General features: G+C 38.6%; 1 protein-coding gene across 24 annotated transcripts in view; it reads left to right on the top strand.

Moving 5' to 3' along the window:
* Positions 1-3,185, top strand: part of UNC79 (unc-79 homolog, NALCN channel complex subunit) — a 338,162-nt gene extending 334,977 nt beyond the window's left edge. For all 24 annotated transcript variants that reach the window (XM_056810476.1, XM_056810477.1, XM_056810478.1 and 21 more), the window contains one exon: positions 2,614-3,185. In XM_056810476.1, the coding sequence (XP_056666454.1) occupies positions 2,614-2,814 (201 nt within the window). In that variant the 3' untranslated portion in view covers positions 2,815-3,185. The remainder of the gene's footprint in view (positions 1-2,613) is intronic.
* The last annotated feature ends 23,121 nt before the right edge of the window (positions 3,186-26,306 follow it).

Raw genomic sequence — 26,306 nt, forward strand, 5'->3', positions numbered from 1 at the left:
TCTTTCCAAGTGGTGGAACATAGAATTTAGAACTAGAAAAGGCCATAGAGGTTTGGGGCCAATTTTTTTACTGTTATGGAGGGGGAGATTGAGGCTTAGAGTTGTATGGCTTGCCCAGGCTTAAATCAGGGCTGGGATTCAAACTCAGGGTACTGACTCCAAATTAAAAAAAAAATTTCAAAGTACTATGTCTGTTATTATAATACATTAAGCACCTGTGACATGGATAGTATGGGAACATAGCCCCTTTGCCATACAAATCACAACCAATTTGAAGAGGGGCAGAGAGGTTAAGCAGTTTGCCTGCCTTTAGGCAGCTGGTAAGTGTGAAAGGTGGTCTTAAACTCAGATGTTCTTCATTTTCCAGGTATAGCAATCTATACACCTCTCCATTATAATAATATCACCCTAGATTTTAGCCCTCACACCTACCCCCATGAGGTTGGGATTATTATCTACACTCTACAGGTTGGGAAACTGTGACCCAGAAAGGTTAAACGATTTGATCAATCACAGAACCAGTAAGTAGCAGCCAGCATTCAAACCCAATCTTGACTACAAGTTCAGTGCTCTTTCCCCTAGGCTTAACTTCCTGTGTTGTTATGTAATTTTAAACATATCCCTGCTGAATATACAAGGATTTTAGAGATCCCATTTTATAGATGAGGAAATAGTGATCCAAAAAAGATAAGTGACTTACTTAAAGTTATGTATTAAGAAAGAGTGGCAGATCCAAGATTAGAAACCTTATCTTGACTTCTGACTCTGTGTTCTGTCTACATGGACACAGGGAATTATTATCAGAAAACTGCACAGTGGAAGGAGTGCTGTGGGTTTGAATCTCAACTCTATCAATTACTACCTCTATAACTTTAGCATAAGTCACTCAATCTCTCTGGCTTCATTTCCCTCATTTGTAAAATGGAGTATGTATGCAAGATTAGATAACTTTTAAAGTCTCTTCCAACTCTTAGCCCTATTTCTATGGAATCTTGGAAATCTATGGAAAACCTTACTGTGCAAAGAGAATTATGTGTAGACATTGTTCCCCCTGCAGGAGCTTATAAGCTCAGAAGAACAGTGCTCACAAAATACATACAACATTTAGACAGCAAAATATCAACAATAATCTCCCAAATGAAAGTCAAAGGAACCATTTCTAAGGATTCTTCTCACAGATTATCCAACCCAAATATAGGTTCATGCTAAGGATCAAGATGAAATATTTTCATGTCCTCAACCAGACCTAGTTTGTTTAAATGCCAACATCTTGTTATTTTTGAAGAACGTACCAGTGTGACTTGATTCAAATTCTGTCCAATTAAATATCCTAACCACTATCATCAGTCTTTCATGATGGGGAGAAATTTTTTTTATGTAATATCAGGGTCATCAGAGGTCACTAGGTATCATACCCTTACTTTATATATAAGGAGTCTGAGGCCCAGAAAGAACTTACTTGCCCAAGGTCACATAGCCAGTAAGTGGTGAGAACTCAGAACCGTAGAGATTATTTTTTTCAATCTGTTTCTTTACCAGTCTTTCTTCCATTTTAGAGATGAGGAAACTGAGGTACTGAGTAATTAAGTAATTTTCTCAAAGACCCAGAACTAGTGAGTGGCAGAGCCAAGCCTTCTAGATGAGGTGCTCTTTCCATACTACCACCCAGCCTTAGGAAAGCTTTGTGTTATGAGGGATAGACATACTTTACTGCTACTAAACAAGATTTTGATATTTGGTAGAGGTATTGAGAAATTAGTCACCAGGACATCCACAAATTTGGCAGCAGAAATTCAGTTTCCATTTTGTGTTAGCTCTTGTCACCTTCCTGGAAGTAATGGTATTAGTAGGTATGTAATGGGAAGAATTCAGGAGGCTTTTTTGCTTTTGTCCATTTTTAGGGGCAGAACAAATAGGGATACAGCACTGGAGGGAGGAGATAAACTAGATCAATTTCGGTAAATTGGAATTGTAAATTGTAGGCATGTACTGGAACTCTCCTTTCCATGGCAAGTCTGATGGAGAATAACAGAGCCTAAAGTTATATGATAGCCCCCTCTGAATGCTCATTTTTGGTAGCAGCGTCACAGTGGCCATGGACAGCACACTATCTTCTAGTTTGCATTCAAGAAAGATTGCTGCAAATTTGGGCAGCAGGTCTCCTCACAGAATCATAGTTTTGAAATCAGTTGGTTGGCATCAGAAAGAAACAATAACTAAATTATATCTCTTTCTAAATTTTCCTAGGGATAGGGGATATTTAAATTGGAGAATATAAGACTTGAGTGTATATTTAGGGGTTTGGAGAGGGAAGCATTGATAGCTGTCATCAAATATTTGAAAGGCTGTCAGGTAAAAGAGGGCAGAATCAGCAAGGAGTGGAAATTCCACAGAGACAGCTTTTAGCTTGGTAAAAGGAAAAACAATGGAATTGTTTTCCTTAACAGTTAGAACTGACTCAAAGTGGAAGGGGCTGCCTCAGGACTGAGTATATCCCCATCACTGAGGTTTTTCAAGTGGATCCTAGATGACCACTTATCAGGGATGTTATGCTACTCTGAGCCCTGGGGACTGCCATTCTATGATTCTGAGTCTCTTGCTCTCTTTTAACAGCATTTATCAGCTGGACTACAACTACGACTTCAAGCAATTCAGAACAACGTGAACCACCACAGCCTGAGGATGCTGCAGGGCTCTGGACAGACAAGCACGAGCTCATCCGCACTCCGGAAGTGGCTCCAGTGCACCCAGTTCAAAATGGCCCAGGTGGAGATCCAGTCCTCAGAAGCTGCCTCCCAGTTCTACCCTCTATGAACAGGGTGTGTCGCTTCTAGCGTGAACGCTCTGGTTCAGCAATAACGGGGTTCCAGACAAATACTAGGATCCACGCAGGTTTGAGAAGGCACTGGGGACAATCTGCACCCGCTCCGTAGTTTAGGTACAGACATGCGGAGCCTGCCGATGGCCGTGTCGAAGCTTTCCTGCTTCACCTGTTTCTGACGTCTCCTTGGGCTAGCCGATTAAGTGTTTCCTTACATTCTTTTTTAAGAACCAAATCATTTCTCTTTAACTGACTTCTATTTTTTTTAAGAAGAAAAAAAATAGACTGGTGGGCACTCACAGAAAAGTTGTATAAGTCCCCCTGTTGCTATTTTTGATGACAGAGAATAAATAGGGTTTTTGAAGCCTTTTAGTGTTTTTTCTTAAAAACCGACTCTTGGCAATGCAATAAAACTCCTCACCGTGCGCCGGTGACACTCTACGGAGGCTTGGGGTCATGATTGTGGGAAAAAGCGGCAGCTTGCAAGGAGCATTACAAAGTGCACTTAGAAATTAGGGGGTTTAACTGTACCAATTCTTCTTCCCTTTCTTTTTTTCTTTCTTTCCCTTTTTATAATATCATTTTCCAAAACTGTCCAGTATGATGGCTTATTTTTAAAACAACAAACAACAACTAGATTTTTTGACTCCTTAGTTTGAGGCTGTACTTTCTTCTTGTAAGCTTTAGGAAATAACCCCTTTAGTTTTATGAATAAGAAATTTTATTCTTTTCTTAACACTTGTATACAATTCCATTGGGATAAAAAACAAGAACTTGTAGATTGCATACCAACCTAATGGAATCCCAGCACTGGCACGTAACACTGCATATGGAATCACATTCCTAAAATTGAATTTTAATAGTGCAAGAGCACTGAGATGCATTGGCACTTATGATCAGCATTTGACTGTGCATTCACAAATGGTACTTCTCTTCTTTTACTCCTGTAATGCACTGACAAAAAGAAGAATTAATACACGTTTAAGCTGTATATTAACATGCTATTAAATGCATATTCTTTATTATCTTTGAGAGCCTGAGGGTTTTCTTTTTAAAAACTAGTTTATATAGGTCTTAAGGGATGAATATTCCTTGGGGATGCCATAGAAAAGATTCCTGCTTCAAGCAGGGCTCAGACAATATAACCTCTGAAGTCAAGAAATCCAGCACATGTTAATAAAGCTCCTACTCTATGAGAAGGTCCTGAGGATACAAAACCAAAAATAAGACAGTTTGACCAGAGGAGAGACAAGTGGTAGGAACAAATATTGAGCTGGAGACAGGAAAGCTACTACAATGGTCTGCATCAGTGGTGACAAAGATCTCGATGAGTGCATTGGCCATGCAAATAGAGAGAAATGGGTTTGAGAGATGTTTCTGTGACAGAGTTCTTAGGGGGAAAGCAATAAGGCTAATGTTGCACTTGAAGTCAGAGGACCTGTGATCTAATCTCTGTTCTGTCACTTGCTATCTTTGTAACCTTAAGCAAATCACTTAAAATCTCTGACATTCAGTTTCCTTCTCTAAAATGAGAGGTTTGCATTGAATAACTTCTAAGGTTCCTGCTAGATCTAAATCTATAATTCTGTGACCTTAGGAAAGGATTTGGCTACTTGACTAAGGGGGCTGGGGGAGGGGTAGAGAATCAATGTGATAGAAAAATCAAAGATGATTCTGATGTTTCGATCTGTTTAATTGGGGGGGAAATGGCACCAGAGGAAGGGTAGGTTTTGAGGGGATAATTTGGTGTATTTAGTTTCACTTTTATTTAGTATAAAGTGTAAACAATTTATTGAGGTGACCAGCAGGAGCTGTGGAAATGGAGTTTAGAATTGAGATTAGTACTGGTTCTATAGATTTGGGAGTCATTTATAAGAAATAATCATTGAACCCATGAGGATGAATGAGATCAATAAGAAAGAAAGCAGATTTACACACACACACATGCGCGCACACACACACACAAAAAGCACCTACTACAGACACTTGGAGGACATCTAGGAACTGAATGGTACATACTTTACAACTCTTAGGCTCTATGTAAGTTCCTTGAGGGCAAAAGTTATTATTATTGTTTTTATATTCCCCCAGTGCCTATTATAGTGTATTATACATAATAATCTTTTTAATGGAATAGGATCAAATTAGTTCCTATGAATGGGCTGAATCCTGATGGGAATCCCTGAATTACATGCACATTTTTCAAATTTTCTACAGCATTTTGTCCATATCTTCCACAAAAGCTCAGAACTATGAGGCTAACTTGGAGAATATCTAGTCCAACCTTACCTGAATAATGATCCCTTCTACCCCATTACAAGTGATCAGGCATCCAGCTCCATAATGAACCTACTACCTCCTGAGGCAGTCAATTCTGGAATAACTTTTATTGTTAGGAAATGTTTCTTTTGCCCTTATCAAATTTGACATTTTACCATGTATATTTTCATGTCATCATTCCCATGAGAGGTAATAATAGATCATAGATTGAGAACTAGAAGAGACACGAGAGAGCCATTTAGTCCAAACTCCTAACTTTACAGATGAGAAAAAAAAAAGTTAACTCCCTTCCTTGCCCAAGGTCACACAGGGAGCAAGTGACAGGAGCATGATTTGAATCCAGTACATACTCTGATTCCAAGTCCAGTCCTGGTATATAAGGGCAAGGAATAGGTAACTTTTCATTTTTGGCATCCCTAGTGCCTAAGCACAGTGCATATTAGGTAATTATATAAATAATTACTAAATATTTGCTAAATTTCAAACTTTATAATAACCTTTAAAACCAAATTGCTCTTGATAAGGGGCTAATATTCCTTGGCCATCTTGCTGGAAAAAGAATGAATTTGGAATATATCCTCTAAGCAGGACACTCCATCCCCCACAGGTCTGAGATAATTCATTGCTCTGTTGATTATTTAAGAGGTTCCACTTTTCTTCTAGGGGGTCAAATGTTTTAATGCTTTCTAGAGATGAATAACACGTCCAGTGCTGAGAATGTTCATCCAAGTCCTAACAATTAAAGCTCTCTAAAAATAAAATGAGCTGCCTGGAGGGGGTTTGAGGGGGAGGAATTTTGACTACTTTACTGACCTAGAGGTCTGTGTATAATGATCAAAAGGTTAATTTGGGAGAATGTTGTACAGGAGATTTTTGCAATTGGTAGAGGCATTGAACTAGTCTTGTGATTTGGGGCAAATCACCTCAGGTCTTTAAACATAATTCCTCAGTTGTAAGATGGAGATATTAATATAAGCCCTACCTACCTCACAGGGTTGTTGTGAGGACCAACTGATGTTGTAGAGAAATTCTTGTGCAGGTACTATATAAGTTAAACTAGATCAGGAGTTCTTATCCCAGGGTCCATGAATTTGGAGTGTGTTTGTTATAACTATTTTGATAATTGTATTTCAGTATAATTGGTTTCTTTGGTACTCTTACACATTTTATTTTTTGCATTTAAACATTATTTTGAGTCCCTAAGTTTTAGACAACTGCCAAAAGGAGGGGATCTAGGATACAAAAAGAATAAGAACCTCTAGACTAGACTGATTCTGAAGACCTTTTCCCCCTTAGGTTCTGTGATGACCTCTTTCAGCTCCAAAGTTCTGTTTCTAAAGAAAGATGAGGAGGCAGATAGGCATAACTATAAACAATATCCTGAGTGCCTCCAGAGTAGAACAATTGGCATTCTGAATGTGTTATCTGATATACCTTTAACTGGAAATGAAATAATTTGATTAATCAATTAAACAACAGGTGTTTCCTGAGCTGCTATTAGGCACCCAGCACTATCCTAGATGTTGGGCTTGATCCATGGAGCATTCAGCGTCAAAATCTCTGTGTTGAAATTCCAGCTCTAACAATCTATGAACCTATAATGTTGGTTGCTTAGGCGAGATTGATCTTTCATAGTGTTTTGGATTTGGATCTTAGTGATCTAGTCCAGCCTATGTTTGGAAGAAAAAATGATAGGGGGAGGTCAAATGATCTGTACAAAGTCACAAGGAGCAAAACCTTGCATTTGAACTCGGGTAATCTGATTCTAGGTCAAGTGCTCTCTGCCTGTTATAGCTAGCATGGGAGGCTGAATGATTCTGTTTTCTCCTAAGCAGGAGTCCAGGAAGGGAGAAGAGAGAAGTTTTCCCACTAAATATTAGAATTCAAAGGGACTCTATTAAATATCACCTAATCTAATTCCCTAATTTAAAAAAAAAATGACAGTCAAGAGAGATGAAGATATTTTCCCAAGGCTTTACCAGGAGCAACAAAATAGTTGAAGATTCACACCTAAGACTTCTCTTTCCAAAGCTAGGATTTTTTTCCACTGTGTCCCAGTGGGATATTAGGACCCTCAGTATAGATCTTATCCCAGATAGTGCAGTTCCAATCCACCCTGGCATGAGGTTCCAAAAGTATCATTAATGTACTAGGCCTGCCTTGCATCTATTTTGAGTAGCCAGGAGGTAGAATACAAATGCTGTATATGATGGTCAAACAAAGCCACCAAACCTGTACATAAAGCTCTGTGCAGGAAGCCCATTGACTTAGAAAACCATAAATTAACATTAACTATGTTCTATTGTATATTTGTTTTGTTAAACATTTCCTAATGTTTAATGTTTTGGTGTTTGACAGTTCTGGGGTAGTGGTGTTTGGAGCCTGGACTTGGAACCAGGAAGACTTTTGCTGCAATCTTGTTTCATATACTTATTAATGAGTCACCAAGGCAGTGTTGGCAAACCTTTTAGAGATCTCGTGCCCAAACTGCACTCTCAAGCCATCCATGAACCCCCTGTATTACCCCAGATGAGGGAAGGAGAAGTACTCACATTGGGCAGCTGGGCAGAGGGATGGGTGATGTGAGAAATGTCCTCAGGCACTGTGGAGAGGGGGAACTGGAACAGCTCTTTCCAGCACACAGGGGCATGCATGCCATGGGTTCACCAACATAGCCCCCTAGGGAAATCAGATAATTTATTCTTTCTGAATTTGTTTCCTCATCAGTGAAATTAGGGCCATAATAGCACTTGCCTTGCAGTATTATTATGAAGTTCAAATAAGATAGCATGGGTCACATCAAGTCAGCATGTACTTATTAAGTATTTGCTACACTTCAGGCACTGTGCTGTAGAGCACTTGGCAAACCTTGATGCCCTGTATAAATGCTATCAATCAAAGGGTTTTCAATGACCCACATTTTAAAAAATAAATTACTCAGCGGGAAACCTCATCCATTTTATACCTAAATAAAATTGATTTCTTCTGGGTAAATTCAGCTTCATGGTCAGATGGGGATTACAAGTTCTATACACCCCAAATTTCAGGATTAGTTCAGCTAGTTCTTAGCAATAATCATTGTGAATATTTTCATCCCCTTTTTTCCTCAAACATAGCTACATTTTCATCTAAATAATGGTTTCCCTCCTTTCTTACTGAAAGTTGAAAGGTGTCTTAAAGGTCACAGTGACTAATATTCATTCATAGACTGACTGAGCTAGATGAGGCCTTAGATCACAGACATTTAGAACACGTGACCATTAAGTGGGATAGTTGGTGGGGTCCTGAGACCATAGAAATTTAGAATGTCAGAACATAGATCATAGAATGTTAGAGTTTAGAGGGAACTTAGAATATGTTAGAGGCCATATGTTTCATTTTTCATACATAGAACCTGAGGCCTAGAAAAATGAAGAAACTTGTCCAATGTCATATAGCTAGTAAACGATGGAACAGAGATTAGAATCTAGTTCTGAAGTTTAGTCTAATGTTCTTTCTATAATATAACATTGCTTGATTAGACACAAAAATGTCAGAAAAGTCAAGCTAGATTTGACTAACAGAGGATTTTTTGTAAATTTATTATGTTATCTGTGTAGCAATATATCTCATTGAAAAGAGCTAAAATAATAATGCCTTTTTTTTCAGGAGTTTGGTGGGTCTGTAAGAAATTTCTAGGTCAGATAAATTGACTCAGGACTAAGTGGTGTTCTCTGACAGCTTCACACCTTTTAGACTTTGTGTTTTGTAGACTACAGATATGATGACGGTGATGATGATCTATGATTTCATTAGTATGGATATTCCTTCCACCAGTGCAAGTTGCAGTCTCTTTTAACTTGAGATCACATGTGGTAGTATTACAAAAACCAACAAAAATCTTGGTAGCGATGTGTCTCTCTGCATATAAACCAGGCTGGTCCTTGGACAAAGAATATCCCTACCAAGTTCATATTTGAAACTCAGGTTCACTTTTGTATGTGAAACTCTTTTATTTTGGTGGGACCTTCAAGGTTCTATGCTCCATTGGCATCACTTTTGAGAATCCAGGATCACCTGTATACTAGATGGGGGAATAATAATAGCTCATATTTATAGATTTATTTATATACATATATTTATAGAGTGCTTTGCAGTTACAAAGCACGTTCATGACAAAGTCAAGAGAATAATGCAAATATTATTACTCCTTATTTTTTATTTGAGGAAACAGATTTAAAGAGAACAAGTGCCTTGTCTGCAGTCACACAGCATGTGAGTGGTCGAGCTGGAACTTGATTCTACATCTTCTCACTGATCATCATAGAATAATAGATGGATAAATGAAAGGGTTCTAATAAGCCATCTTGTTCAAGGAACTCATTTTACAGAAGAGAAAATTGAGGCTCAGAAAGATTAAGTGACTTGACCAGGATCACACAGTGCTCTCGGCTGTTTCAAATCATTTTGCAAATTATTTCCTTTCTTAGGCATATAGATTTAGAGATGGAAGAAACCTTAGACATCATCCAGACAACCCTCCCTCATTTACCTGATCCTCTTGGGATGCTAGATTGTGAGGAGTTTGTACCTGTTCCCTAAGATCTCCTGTGGCAGACTATCCTGTGATTGTTGATAAGAACTATTTAGGTTCAGTTCCAAATGATATTTTCAAATATTCTTGAGATGGATTGTCAAAAGCACAAAAAATGGCAAGGAGCATAATCAGTCATAGGAGACTGCATAAATGATAATAAATACTTCTGCCTACTGAGCCAGATTTTTTTTAACTCTTACCTTCCATCTTAGAATCTAATATTGTATACCAATTCCAAGGTAGAAGAGTAGTAAAGGCTAGGCAATGGGGGTTAAATGACTTGCTTAGGTTCACCCAGCTAGGTCTAAGTTCTAAGGCCAAGTTTAAACCCAAGAACTCCCATCTCTGGGCCTGACTGTAAATCCACTGAGGCACATAGCTACCCCAACCAGATGTTTTTGTTTTTATAAAAATCTACTTTCAGAATAACAGAAATTAAAAAAAAACAACAACATATCTATGCAATTCTACATCCTTTTCTTGAGGTGTCAGTAGGAAAGCCAGATAATTACTTTTAAATCAAGGAGTTAAAAAGATAGTGTATGCATCCTCCCCATTCAGACTTTGGGAGCCCAAGTCTAGGGCTACCAAGGGTCATGAAATTAGTATCAATTTCAGAGCTTAATTTCAAACTTTCTTACTCAAATATCCAAAATAATAAATAATCTTATATAAATATATCATGTTCCTAGAATTCAGTGAGTGAGGGAAAGTATTCACAATCTTGGGGCTGGGAGGCAGAAGGTAGGGAAGAAAGTGATCATTGACCAGGCAAAGCAAAAAAAAAAAATAGGCCTAAGGTTCATATCTGTTCTCTCTTTTCAGGAACATCTTCTTAGTTGAGGCCCTTATCATCTTTTAATTAAATTATTGCAATAGCTCCTTAATTTCTTTCCCTGCTTCTAGTCTCTAGACTCTTCAATCCATCTCTCACACAATTGTCAAAATAATGTTCTTAAGTTTTGACCATCTCAGTCTTTTAGTCAAATACCTTCAGTGACTCTATGTTACTTTTACTCTAAAATACAAACACCTTTGCTGGACATCCAAAGCTTTCCACAATTTGGCTTCCATCTGTCTTTCCAATCTTAGTTTAGTCTTCTCCACACACAGTCAAGTTATACTAGGAGATTTTCTGTGATTTTTTTCTTGTCTTTAAACCAGAATGTATTCCCCCTTGTTTCTGCCCACAGATAGCTTTTATTTCATTCTAGACTCAACTTGTATAACTTTCTCTAAAAAGCAGAAAGAAATAGTGGTCACAACTCCTATTTTGCTTCTACCTTTTCTACCAAAGAGAACTTGGAACTAGAAAGGACAGAACAAAAATGGCTAATAAGACCTATATCCAAGGAGACTAGGGAAAGATTAATTAACATCTAAATATCCCAGATGACAAGTTCAAGTCACTAGGCTTAGATGAACACTATCTTACAGTACTGAAAGAGCTGGTAGATCTGATTTTTCAGACTCTGAAAAACTATGGTGGGTAGGATAGATAGAGCAAGATTAGAGAACTGCAAATACTTTTCCAGTATTCAAGAAAAGAAGAAAATGAAATCTGGAGACTATAGGACAGTAAGTTGACTTTGATTTTTTTTTTTTAAATCCTTACCTTCCGTCTTGGAGTCAATACTGTGTATTGGCTCCAAGGCAGAAGAGTGGTAAGGGCTAGGCAATGGGGGTCAAGTGACTTGCCCAGGGTCACACAGCTGGGAAGTGGCTGAATCCAGATTTGAACCTAGGACCTCCCGTCTCTAGGACTGGTTCTCAATCCACTGTGCTACCCAGCTGCCCCCGACTTTGATTTTTTAAGTTCTAGAATTATTATTGAAGGGATGCTTAGTAAATATCTAGAAGAGGAAAAAGTAGATACAAAGTATCAACTGGATTCTTTAGGAATATTTGAAGAATGCTGCAGATATAATTCATTTAGATTTTTAGACTGCTCTTGGCAAAGTAACTTGTGCCATTCTTATGGAAAAGATGAAGATATGTTAGCTTCAATAATAATAGTTAAGAGGCATTTAAAATAGTTGACTTTCTAGGCTTGTATAGCAATCTCTAATGATTTGATGGATTCTTGAAAGCATGTTTTTCACTACAGTACCACAGGATCCTATCCTTGGCCTTGGGTTGTTTTAATATTTGTATTATTGACTTGGAAAAATATACTTATCAAATGTTCAGATAATACAAAACTAGGAAAAAGACCTAACAGAGTTGGTGATAGGACTTGTTTAGATTATTCTGTTGAGTACGATGAAATATAATAGTCATAAGTGTAATGTTTTACATTTAAAAATGAACAAGTATGAGATGGGAGAAGCATCACTAGTCAGTAGTTCATCTGAAGAGCTGGAATTTTTAGTTATTATAAATAATATGCCATGGCAGCTCCTCCCCCCAAAAAGTTAATGTGGTCTACATTGTAATAAAAGAAGAAAAATATATAGAAAAATGCAAATTAAAAGACCTCTGAAGATATATTTCCTACCCAGGAAATGTACAAAGATAACATAAGATGAGAATAACTAATTCGGAGGGTCTGTGGAAAGACAGTCTCACTAATGCACTGTTGGTGGGAGCTGTGAATGGGTCCAACTGTTCTGGAAAGCAATCTGGATCTATGTAAAGATAGTGACTAAAATATCCATATAATTTGACTCAGAGACCCCACTGTTAAGCATCTATCACAAGGAGGTCATTAATAACAAAAAAAGATGCAATAAACTCCAAAATATTTAGCTATGCTTTTGGTAGTAGCAAAGAATCAGAAACAGAGTAAAATGCCTGTCAGTTAATGGCTAGACAATGGATGTGATGAACACAAGGATGGATGGGAAGATTTCTATGAAGTGATGCAAAATGAAGTAAAGCAGTACCAGGAAAACAATATACACAATAACTACAACAAAGTGAAAAGAAAGAACAAGAAGATCTTGGAAACTGAGTGCTATGAAACCATAAGAATCAAGCCTGGCCTCAAAGAAGAGATAGAAGAAGATAGATCCCCCATGCCGTTTTAGAGGTGGTGAAAAGTGGGTTGGAATACTGCATATAAAGTCAGAATTGCTTGATATGTTGATTATTTTTGCTCAGATTTCTCCTCTTCTTTCAGTCTTTGTTCTAAAGGATTGTTCAGTAGGGACAACAGAGACATAGTGACCAGGACTTGAGAGGTTGTGTTAGTCTCAATATTCTGTACCCTGATCAGATCGCATGGCAAATATGATGTTCATTTCTGTGGGTTGTGTTCTAGCAAAGACATTTATAAATTAGAGGACTAGCAGAGGAGAGTGACCGAGATGGTTAAGATCATTCTACTTGTGGATTAAAGCAATAGAATTTTAGTTTGGAGAAGAAGAAACTTTGGAGAGCATTAATTAGCCATCTTTAAGCACTTGAAACCTTTTCATGTAGCTGATGGAAAGAACTGCTGGGCTTGATTCTGTAAAGGATTGAGAAGAGACCCTAAATAGAATCCTGCTGTTTGATGGACAGCTAGCCTGGTGGCAGTTGAGAGTCAGCAAATGATTCTGGGTAGAGAACTGGGAGCTAAGGGGAATTTTGACCAGCTCAACACTTCCAGACTTGGAAGGAAAATGGAGAGGAGCTTTTTCCTGGGGGGCAGAGGAGATCTGAAGCCACAGGAGGAAAAGGAGCCCGACTTTCCTACTTGTTAGTGTACCTGCTTCCATCTAGAAATCCTTCCACAACCCCTCCTTCACTTGACTACAACTACCCAAGACTCAGAAGGAGTTTGGTTGGACTCTTTGACCAGAGCCATTCTTCCCTCTTCTTTGGGGTATCTCTCTTGCCTTTCCTTGAACTGATTATAGAGATTTAGTTAAGCTTTAGTGGTATAGAAATTATAAGAAGCAGTCAGTTGGGAAGGGGACTGAGGCACAGAAGCCCTTGAAATCCAACTGCTGTGGAAATAGTTTTGCATCCTCTCCCACCATCCTTCTCCCTCATTCCTGCAACCCTACCATACTCCTTCCCTTCAATAAGTATAAGTCAGATCTGGTTTGGTCCTGTCTTCATAGTAAGGGACAGGATTAGACAAATTGAAGACAGCATTCAAAGCTGAGTCCTGTTAAGCCCTGGTGTCAACTAATCTCAAGTAGGGAGAGATACTGCCAGCCTTTCTGCTTCATCCATATCCCTTTCTCACATTTCCCTTCAACCTCTCACTGGAGTTATATCCTTCCAGTTGGGACAAAACCTACTCGCCCCTCTTCATTTTTTTTTGTTTCCCTCTCCATTTTAAAAGAGAGAAGGGTCTCCCACTTTCTTCTCTTTTACAATTCCCAAAGGCAGAATCAGGTACAGTGGGCAGGTTTACAAAGCTCATTTATGAGGTCAATGGAGGGCTATGAAAATCTTCCTAATGCTTGTAGATATCCAAAAGAGCAATGAGCTGTTTCAATGAGGTAATGGGTTTCCCCTCATTGAAAGTGTCCAAGCAAAGGCTAGATGACCATTTGCCAGCGATGGAGTAGAAGAAGTTATTGTACTCTGAATTGTACCATATGGGCTCTGTGGTTCCTTCTAACTCTGACAATCTGGAGGTATATGAAACCTGTCTCAACATTTCTACAAGAGATGATCTCTCTCTCTCAAATTGATAACATCTTTTCTGAACTCCTCATTTACTTCTTCCTCAAATCTTTTTGTTTGTGTGGTATGGATCCACTGGTAGTCTGGAGAAAACTTTGGACCTCTTCTCAGAACAAAGTTTTTAAATAATTGAAGGAAATTCTGAATTTCAACTGGAGTTTAGTGAAAATAGATATAATTTTTTTTTCTAAATTCATGAACCCTCTGAAATCTATCCATAGACTCCAGATTAAGAACTCCTGTTCTAGCACATCACACTTTGTATTGTACTTATTTTGTGCTTATATTTATTTTCCTATTGGATGATAAGCCATTGAGGGCTGGAATGGTATCATTTGTTGTCTTTTCATTTTTACCATCGCCTATCACAGCATATTTTCATATAGGAGATGACTCTTTGCTGAACTTAATTAGTCCATTACATCACTGTTGTCATCATTATCATCACCACTCACATTTTTATAGCATTATTAATTAAACTTTTCCCCAAAATAGCCTTGTGAGGTAGGAAATAAAAGCAATATTATCTTCATTAATCATCCCAGAAGGGGATGAAATGGCTTACTCAAAGCCATAATGCAAACTGAGATTCAACAAAATATAATTCCACCAGCATTTGTTAAACATTTTTGGTGACTTGGGGGCAAAATGTATACACAAATATAAGCAGGTATCCCCATTCCCACTTCAACAACAAAAAAAAGTTAATAACAGACTGAGTGATGATCAAGAAGTTCAATGAGAAACTATAGTAAGTGACTTCACCCGCTACTGATCCACGCAAGTGAGCCAGAAGCCAAGAGGATCTATAGCAAAGCCAGCACCAGACCTCTGGGCCCAGGCCTTGGTACTTTTCTTGAGACACTTTCAGGGGCTCTAAAGATTCAGAATTTTGGACCTTAAAGATGCTGGAGTGAGTTATATAAGCATGGAAGGTAGAGATCTCTGTAGGAACCCAAATGGCCCAGGTCCATCCAGCCAAAGCAGGGTCAACTACTTCACCTGCCAAGGGCAGAATATGGCCCTGACATAAGCCGCAACTCGGGAACTAAAGATGGAGAGATGAATATACCAAAGAAGATACAGATTACAATAAAGGATTATGATAAATCCAAAGATATTAACCTAAAAAGGGAGAGCTAGCTCCATAACAACTGTTAATAAATACTCAATGGGAAAAAAAAGAATTTTCAACACGGACATTGATATCTAGAAGGAATGAAGCAAGAAGTTTTAAAATGAATTAAAAGCTCTGAAGGAAAGGATTTGAAGAGGTAAATACTAGCTTAGAACAGAAAGTGGCAAAATTTAGCCAAGTGATGTACTCCTTGCAAATTAGAACTCCCGATAGAAATCAATGACTTCTTGAGACACCAAGAAATATTAGAAGAGCTTGAAAAAATGCTACCAAAACTAAAATAATTGAAAAACTGTTCAAGGACCGACAATTGAAGAATCACAAGATTCTCTGGGAACCATGAAAAGTTCCATGATATAATAGATGACAAAATGAAAATAGAAGGGATCCATCAATCATCTATTGAAAGAAATAGATATATTAGATTGTTTACCATCTGGGGAGTGGGGAGAAGAAGGGAGAGAGAATTTGGATTGCAAAAGGTCAGAAAGCAATTGTTAAAATGGTTCCACAAATGATTGGAAAAAAAAAAAGAATAGGGGAAAAATGAAATGGGAAAATTTTCCAGAATGTCATAACTAATGTCCACATCAAAGGATAAAACAAGCATCCAGAATCAAAGTATCAAGGAACCATTGTCAAAATCACACAAGATCTGGTACCTAGGATCTTGTAATTTAATATTCCAAATATAATGTAATATAATATTCCAAATACAATATTCAAAAAATAGATTCACTAAGGATAACTGACCCTGGAAATGCTGAATATTCTCTTTAAGGCAGGAAATGGTCCTTTAATGGACTAATAGATCTCTTTCAAACATTACTGATTAAAAGACTAGAACTGAATAGGAACTATAAAATACAAATATGAGAGTCAAGAAAAATCTAGAAAGGTAAATGCATTTGAGCAATTTAGAAGGAATAAATGATGATGAAGGCTAATGTTCTAATAGAGGGGGGAAAAAAAGCAAGTGTTTATTTTTTTTAAACCCCTACCTTCTGTCTTAGAATCAATACTGTGTATTGGTTGCAAGGCAGAAGAGTGGTGAAGGCTAGGCAATGGAGATTAAGTAACTTGCCTAGGGTTACCCAGCTAGGAAGTGTCTGAGGTCAGATTTGAACCCAGGACCTCCCATTTCTAGGCTGGCTCTCAATCCACTGAGTCATCTAGCTGACCCCAGAAACAAATATTTCTTAAGAACTTTAATGTCTTCCAAGTTTATTGGAGGAATTAAAACTGGAGGACCTGGATGGTAGATTCCCTCTGAGGGTTTTAAGAGGGGAAAGAAGCAAGAGAATAAAAAGAATACTTTAGAAAGGAGGAAGAAAGAATTGAAATGATTATTTCTTATAATTAGAGTTCCTTAAAAGAAGAGTATGCAAATATGGATGGAAGAGGAAAAGAAAAAGGCATTAAATGAATAAATTTATATGAAATAAATTTATGTGGGTGAACATGGACAGGCACATCGAGAGTTTGGTTTTCAAGTACAGAGAACTCAACACCAGATCAGATTGGGATATGGAGTGAGAGAAGTTTGGGAAAGGAGTAGTCACAAGTACGGCGAGCTTCCTGTTCTAAGAGGGTTATTAAAAGGGCAAAAAAAAGATAATCAAAGAACTGGAGATTAAAAAAGAAGGCTTATCAATCGGGGGAATGACTGAATAAGTTCTAAAATAGGAATGTAATGAAATGTGTCCTATGAAATAGCAAAAGAGATTATTTCAGGGAATCCTGGCATGCATGAACTAATGCAGTGAATAGAATCAGGGCAGTTTATACATTGACAACACTGAGAACTCAGATCAAAACAATGGCCAACTATGTCTCCAGAGAACCTATGATGAAGCAATGGAGACTTCCCTCACCCCAAAAAAGAAGAAAAAATATTTGAAACATTTTTAAAGTGTATAAAAGAACATGAAGGATCACTGATGAGTAGAACAGTTTTTAAAATAATTGGTTGAATTTATTACATACTTTAAAAAACCGAACCCAAGCAATATGGAATAGATACATTTTGTATACTCTTTCTGATTTCTGTTTGGGGCAGCCAGGATGGAGATTAGTCTTAACGTCAGGAAATTTTGAGTTTAAAGTCCAGCCTCCAACATTTACTAGTTGTGTAACCTCTGACTTCCTCGATTTCCTGAGGGATAACAGTAGCACCTACCTCCTTGGGTTCTTGTGAGGATAAAATGGGATAATATTTGTAAAGCACTTTGCAAAACTTAAAGTGCTATAAAAGGGCTAAGTTAATATTATTGTTATTATTATTATTGCTTTGTATATAGAAATGTGATTTTTCCCCTGTTGTTTATTAAATTCAGAATAAACTTTTTTTTAAAAAAATTGTCTGTGGTGTACAGAACACTATGCTAGGCCCTTCCAGAGGTGTAAAATTTGGCTAACATATGGTTCCTGTCCTCTAGTAACACGTAGTCTAGTGGTGGTAATAAGCAAAAAAAAAATCATAAAACAATATCACATGATAGGCAGAAGAGAAAAACAAAATGCTGCATAAATTGGAAGGGAATGAGGGCTATTGGGAAAGCATTAAAAGGGATAACATAAAGTACTGGGCCAGGAATGTTAGGAAGACTCATTTTCCTGAATTCAAAGTTAGCCTCGAACACTTACTAGTTGCGTGACCCTGGGCAAGCCACTTAACCCAATTTGCCTCAGTTTTCTTATCTTTAATGAGTTGGAGAAGGAAATAGCAAACAACTGCAGTATCTCTGCCTTGAAAATCCCACATGCAGACACAAAGAGTCAGATGTATCTGAATGACAAAACATTAAGGATGATCTTTAAATCTAAAGTAACATTTTCAGAGAGATTTATTGATAAAACAAATTTGTTGGTCTTCTGACTCTCATTGCTCCTCTCCATTATATCAAAATGTTGTTTTTCTCCTTGCAGCTTTCAAAAGAGGAAGAAGGCCCTGATGACTGTCAGGCTAATTAATCCTCAGACATCTCCTAGAGAGATGAACTTTCACGAAGGCCCTCCTCTCTGTCTGAAGTGACTGGGGATTTTCCAGCTCTGAATTTTCCCACTGAGTTCCAAGCCATTCATTCATTTATTTATTTTTAAACATTATACTCTTTCTATCAAAACTCAGTAACAGCTGATTAGCTCCATGTGGAAAATCATTAAGTTAAATAAAATATATCAAGTTAACTGTGCCATATAATTAACTCAACAGACCCTAAGACCCCCCCCCCCAATGAAGAAGTGGGTAATTCTTTTATTCCTTTCAATGTTTAAATGGATGCCACAGGGAAATGGAATCCTCAGCCTCTTGTTGAGTCATTTCAGTCATGTCTGACACTTTGTGATCCCGTTTGGGGTGTTCTTGGCAAAGACATGGGAATAATTTTGCAATTTCCTTTTTCAGCTCCTTTTTCCAGATGAGAAAACAGGTAAAAAGGTGGCTTGCCCAGAGTTACACAACTAGTAAGTGTTGAGGCCAAGTTACAGCTGCCCCAGTCAATAGGTTATTTGGCCTCCTATTAGTATGTTAAGTTCAGAGATTCTCTTGGAGGTCGGCAGCTTAGAACAAATGATATGGGCGTCTTCTGATGAACTGCATGGGATGAAGATGTGGCACAACTTGCTGTGATCAGAATAGTATATGTTTCAGGTAGTCCAAGATATTTTCTCTTTAAGGAGGCCTTTGAGTATAAAACAGCCATCCTAGGTATGATTGGCATTCCTGATTTCTGGCAGAATTCCCACTAACCTACAGGACATTTTTTCTGACTCAGTGTCATTGCCCTAGAAATGTGGAGGTGAAAGGAAGCCGTATTTATTTTTAGTTAGTTTTATACTTTTAGTCTTAGCCCTGGATGAAGTAAATTCATTTTCATTGACTTTCATGGCCTCTACGTGTTTGAGTTCCAATCCTGAGCCTTAGTAATTAGGCTGGCCTAAAGTAGTCCTGGCCCCAAACATTTGACATTAGTTGGAAGGACAGGATCGAAATGGCTTTGTGGTTAACTTTATGGTTGAAGTCGGGAAAAGGCAAGATGGAAGAAGAGTATTTTTAGGTGATGGAATGAACAGATACAGGAGTCTGGCACTGTGTGCGTATGGGCTTTTGAGCTGTATATAGGGATCCCTCTCATAAGATAAAGAGGTCCTGTCCCCCCCATCCCCCATTGGATTAGCCCTATTGGTCCTCAAGAAAGTTAAGAAGACAGTGTGGTTAGAAAGGTTAAAGAGTCATAAACATGAATTCTAACTACTAGCATTTATATAGTCTCCATAGCTCTATGTAGCTTGTGATTTAATTTAATTTTCACTAATTACATGTAAAAAAAACAGTTCCCAACATTTTTCAAAGAATATTAAGTCAAACTCTCTCTCTCCCTCTCTCCCTGATAACCTCACACTCTCCTAAAGATGCTAAGCAATCTCATGTAGATTTTACATTTGCTTCTATTAGCTTTTGAAAGTGGCCCCCCACTCACCTCTGCCTTCCTCTCATCTCTCCCCTCAAATCACCCCCCCATGACCTACTAGATTAGCCCTATGGGTCTTGGAGGAACTTAATAAGGAAAATAGAAAATATTAGTCTCAATAACATTTTTTAGAGCTGTATCACTAGCATGTAGAAAATGGAAATAAATTATTTTTGTGCATTCAGCAATTTGAGACGCAGATATGCTTTTAGTTTTTAAGGATTGTTCCTTGAAGGCAAAGGGGCAATTTTTGGACATAGTAAAAGCACAGGTGAAAAAAGGCAATGGTAGGGTGGGAGGTGACTAGTCCTGGCCTCCTCCCCCCAAAAAGTTCCCACCCAAGAATGTTTTGAATGCCATTGAAACCAAGACTATAAAGGAAGACAATAAGAGCAAGAACTGACACTGGTAAGAGAGTCTTGGACTTATCCTATTATCTCACTCTCCTTTCCCTTCTCTGCCTCCCAAAAAGGATTTCCTCTAAAGGGAGGTTGCAGGGTAGGTAGACTTTCAGACTTCCACCATCAAGGAATGTGAGAGGCCACAGAAGAGTTTTACAATCAGCAATTTAGGAAATCATTAGAATGGCTAGTCAGAGTACGGTCAAATGGGGAGGGGCAGGGCAATGTAGATCATGGCTGGCTGTAGAATTCTGGCCTTTTATGGAGATCAGTAAGATATTTACTTTAGAAAAGCCAGTTAAATCACTTAGACATGATTATGGAAAATAGACTTTGTCCCTCTTTTAGGTGGCTAAGATGGGGCGATCTGCATACCTGTCCCCACAAAGATGAATCTTCTCTGTGGCAGTTTCCCAATGAGGGTAAGGAAGAGAGGGGTGACATTCCTAAAGAGATTGGTGAACTGGATTTATGTTTCTTCCCTCCCCTTCCCCACTTGCGACTAGCCTGTTTCAGGAGCAATTAAATTCTGTCTTCTGAGAAGAGCCCCACCTGAATGGCACCAGGCATTAGTGGGGCTTCTCGGTACATCCCCCACTACCATATAGATTCAGGAAGTTAAACTAGTAAAATTTGAGAAACCGGTTAGGAAAAACTCCATGGTAATCAGGGCAAACATGGCTCATCAATCAAATAGATGCTCTTTGGATAATGGGAGGAGGCACTGTACTCACTACCATATTAAGAAGAGAATGGGAGCAAGAACTGCCCTGAGAAGAAAGTCTTGGACTTATCCTAGTACCCCACTCCTTTTCCACTATTAGGTGATGGGGGCCAGGGGCGATTATATCTTCTCCTGTAGAGAGCTTTGGGTAGCTTTAGGGTTGAGAAGATAATTGCTAATTAGCCTGTGAGGGTGTTGGTGAAACCAAATTGGGCCATGTGGGGGTCGGGGTAGCAAGGGTTGTAATCCAGGAAAAATAAGTGATATTTGTTCCCCCATAGTCTGTAAAGGAAGTCTGGAGTCTTTGGGGACTCCTTGAGCTTTAGACCCACTATTACCCACCCTCCATTTACCAAGACACTGGCAAGTCTTCCTCTTGAATAGGGCCAGAAATGGGCGAGAGCTCCAAAAGCTGTAAAGCAACCTGTCCAGCTGTCTTTCCTTCTGGATCTTGAAGAAGTAACTGTTGAAAAGCAGTTGCTGACCGCCTGGCTGGGTCCTTTTGAACAGATAATGCATGGTGATACCATCATTCTTTTATCCAGAACTGTATGTTAGGAGTCAAGTGATGGAATATGGTTCACTATAAGGTGGATAGCGTACAGTGAGCCATCTCTTACAAAAGATTATAAAAGAGGATGAAAAAAATTCAAACTAATCATATCAAAAAGGGTTGATGTTATATGTAAGGCTCCACATTCATTGTAGCCTCCCCTCTGCACAGAAGCTAAGGATGGGGAGCCTTTTAATATCTCTCTTTTGTTTTTTAAACCCTAATCCTTCCACCTTAGAATCAATACTATGTATTGGTTCCAAGGCAGAAGAGTGGTAAGGGCTAGGCAATGGGGGTTAAGTGACTTGCCCAGGGTCACACATCTGGGAAGTGTCTGAGGCTTGATTTGAATCCAGGACCTCCCATGTCTAGGCCTGGCTCAATCCACTGAAGCACCCAGCTGCCCCTCAATATCTTTTTTAAGGCCAAGTTTTGTCATTATACTTTTACAGCATTAAGTTTCCATTGTTCTTTCCATTCATTGTGTTGTAGTTACTGTGCGTGTTACTTTCCTGGTAATGTTTACTTCACTTTGTTTCAGTTCATGTAAATCTTCCCATGTGTTTATTTAATTGACCCAGAGTCCTCTTTCATTATAGTAACAGACCACAACTTGTTTATCCATACCACAATCAACAGGCACCGATTTTGTTTCCAGTTCTTTGCCACAGCAAAAAGGGCTGCTATAAATCTTTTGGTGTATATTGGGTCTTTCTTGTTGTCATTAACAGCCCCCAAAGTCCACGCCTAGCAGTGAGATCTGAATCAAAGAGGAGGACATTTTAGTCACTCTCAGCAGGAGAGTCTGAATGACAATGCATTAATTTTTTTCACCTGACTTTGTTAGGTAGGGCCAGAGGTCTGAGAAGGTCCGATAACATCTACACTTGAGCTTCATTAAAGGCCTCCTCTGTAGGCCCTTCGCCAAGAGCTATCATTATTTCAGCATGATTTGTTTTTCTCCCTCCCTACTACCCAGGAATCTGGTTAACAAACCATTTCCTGGGCACTTTCAGAGAATGGTTCTTTCTTTAATGGGAAGGGTTATTTTCTATTTTTAATTGGACACTCTTTTCAATTAGAGTAGAGAAAAATGGAGTGAGAGAGCAAGGCCAATCAAGCACACCTCTCCATGAAAGTCTAGTGGGACAAGCTCTAAGCAACTCTGTTTGGCAGGATGAGTTTCCATGATAGGTACCTGGAAGGCTGTGGCTCATCGATTTCTTGAGATGGGGAGTTCTGTGCATAGTGGGTTATGCTGATGGGTTGTCCGCATTAAGCTTGGCATCAAAATGGTGATCTCTGGGAGCTTGGGACCATCAGGTTGTCTAAGGAGTGTTGCATTGATGAAGGTTTTTAAAGGAATAAATCAATTCTCCTGTAACAATTATTAATGAGATTAGCTCTAGGAGTTGCTCAGTACTTCCAGCCCAGTCTTTAAAAAAAATCTATGCAATAGTGAGCTTTGTTGGAATTGGAGTAGGTAAACCCAGGCTTAGGTTCAGACCTCTTTTGGTTCCCACGTGACAATTAAATAATGAAAGGGACACAGGGCCATGTTCACGGAGGTGAGATTTAAAGGGAAACTTAATTCACACTGTGGTGTTCACTGGTTATTCCAGGAAAGCTGGGCATTTAGATTATGGACAACCAATGTAAGAACTTTAATTAAACCATTGAGAGTGACCCTCCTGAATGGGTGAAGAGGTCTTCTGTGTAGCTTTCAGTCTGTAATTCAAGTTCCTTTAAGTGTCCTACTTGGAAGAAAGAAAAGTCTGCAGCAAATAATCAAAAGAACCAAAGTAACATTTAGATGATATTAATCGATAATCCCATTCACTTTGGAAGTTGGAGATGGGGATGGGGGATCTGAGGCACTTTAATAGAGTAGAAAGAATGTTGAATTTGGAATTATCAGTACTAGATTAAAATCTAAACTCTGCTACGGATACTTGTATGACTTTGAGAAAGTCCACTTTAACTTTTGGGGCCTCAGGATAGGGCATCCAAGTCCAGAGTTTGTGTTGGAAGAGAGGCAACTACCCAAAGGTACAAGCCACAGGATGACTGAAGGAAAAAAAGTTCTGACAAGTTAATAGTCCCTTAGTGGAATATGTGTACATATATCCATAGATAGAAGAAAGAGGCCTAGATATGGCATCCAAAGGTATGAGTTGTTAAGTCTTGGTTCCAATATTGCTTAGTTGCCTGTCCATGGGTGAATCACATCATTTCTCTGAGCTTCACCTCATCTGCTTTCAAGAAGATTCAAGAAGATCTACCACAGGATAGATAAGATGAACGTATCTTTGCAGCATTGTCTGACTCCTTGTGACCCCATTTTGGGGGTTTCTTGGCAGAGATACTAGAATGGTTTGCCATTTCCTTCTTCAATTCATTTTATAGCACTGAGGCAAACAGGGTTAAGTGATTTGCCCAGGGTCACATAGCTGATAAGTGTCTGGGGCCAGGTTTGAACCTTGGCACTCTATCTGCTGTGCCACCTAGCTAACCCCAATGAACATAAATAAGAATCTATAAATCACCTTTAAGATATAGATAACTTTTTTGCTGGGGGAGAGAGGGGTAGTGGGATCTAGGGGGGGCCACGTAGAATGATCTGAATCATAAAGGAAACCAGAGATTCCAAAAAGTACAGATAAGAAAAGTATATTCCAGGCACAGGAACAGCCTGTGCAATGATGAGAGATGGCATGTCATATGGAAGGAAGTACCAGCTGGGATAGAGAACGCATAGTGGAGAGTGATGTGTAATAAGGCAGAAAGGGTAGGGTGGGGCCAGGTTGTGAAGAGCTTTAAATGCCAAACAGAGGGATTTATATTTGGTCCTAAAACTGGTAGAATTTATCAAGTAGAAATCTGTGACCTAGGAAAACCACTCTGGTAGTGGGGTGGAGGACGGATTGAAGTGGAGAGAGACTCAAGACTGAGATTAATCAGTGGGTTGGTGTGTTTTTCGCAGTAGTTTGGGCAAATGGTTATAAGTGTCTAAACTAGAACGATTGTAGCATCTGGAAAAAAAGAAGACATCTAAGAGATATTGTAGAGGTAGAAATAAAGAAGTTTTGCGGCCAATTGGCTATGTGAGGTGAGGAGAGAGAGAAGGTGGGAATGGGGTGGTGATGTTCAAACTTGGATCATTAGAAGGACTATGATACACTTGACAGAAATGGAGAAGTCCTCAACAGTGATGAGTTTAGGGAAAAGATAATGAATTTTCTTTGGAAATGTTGAGTTTGGGTCACCTACAGTGGGGAATGTGGAACTGAACTTGGGAGAGAGATTTTGGTGTCATCTGCTTAGATAAGATAATTAAACTCATGGGAGATGATGAAATTATCAAGCAAGAAACTCTAATAATAAAAAGAACTCAAGATAGATGCTGTAGGTTCATTGACATTTGGGAAATGTGAGGTGGATGATGAGCCAGAAAAAGAACTAGAGGCAGAGTGGTCATATAGATAGGAGAACCAAGAAAGGGTGGTGTCAAGAGAATCCAGAAAGGGAAAAATATCTAGGTGAAGGGAGTGGTCATCAATGTCAAATGTTGCAGAGATTCAAGAAGGAAGAGGATTAAGAAAAGGCCATTGGAAGAGGCAGTTAATGGACCTTTTTTAATTAAAAAAAAAATACTGCTTTACTTTTTCCCCATTAGATGTAAAAATTATTCTTAACATTCATTTTTAAAAAGTTCTGAGTTCCAAATTCTTTTTCTTCTTCTGATCTTCCTTCCCTCTGTCCCTGCCCTTTTCCCTCCCTGAGATGGTAAACAACCTGATATAGATTTTACAGACGTAATCAGGTAAGACATTTTTCTATATTAATCATTTTGTGGAAAAAATCTCAAATAAAAAAAAGGAAGAAGAAGAAAGAAAATGGAATGCAGAATATTTCACAGTGTACCCAGACTCTATCAGTTCTTTCTCAGAGGGCAGATGGCATTTTTTATCATGAGTCTCTGGGGTTGTCTTCGATCACTGGATTGTTGAGAATGACTAGCTCATTCACAATTCTTCATCAAGACATATAACTGTCTCTGTGTACAATGTTCTTCTGGCTCTGCTCGCTTCACCTTGCACCAGTTCATGTAAGTCTTTCCAGATTTTTCTGAAATCATCCTGCTTGTCATTTCTTACTGCACAAGTTATTGCATAACTATCATATACTACAACTTGTTCAGCCATTCCCCAATTGAGAGGCAACCCCGCAATTTCCAATTCTTTGCTACCACAAAAAGAGCTGCAATAAATATCTTTGTACAAATAAGTCTCCCCCCCCCCCCACACACACACACAAATACACACACTTTTTTCTCTTTGAGATGCAGAACTAGAAACCATTTGTAATTTTTGGGAGAAAAGGTTCAGGGCTCAGTTGGGAGCTCAAACACCTGTTTGCAGTTAGAAAAGAGTAGGACAAGAGATATTAGGAAAACACGTATTGATAACCTTGTCAAGGAGTTTGGCTGAGAAAGGGAGGTGAGATAAAGGACAATAACTAGTCTGGATATTAATGGCTTTCTAACATTGATCTTTATATCCCTAGGTGTAAGACAGCTCCAGGCACATTGTAAGAGTTTGATGGATTGAAAGATCTGCAAAATGAGAGATAATAAAGCCTCTACAATCTACCTCAGAGTTTTTATGAGGGTAGCACTTTGTAAAACCTTAAGGGAATATATCTATATCTATATCTAC

This window comes from Monodelphis domestica, chromosome 1, assembly GCF_027887165.1.
Source record: "Monodelphis domestica isolate mMonDom1 chromosome 1, mMonDom1.pri, whole genome shotgun sequence".
Classification (NCBI taxonomy): domain Eukaryota; kingdom Metazoa; phylum Chordata; class Mammalia; order Didelphimorphia; family Didelphidae; genus Monodelphis; species Monodelphis domestica.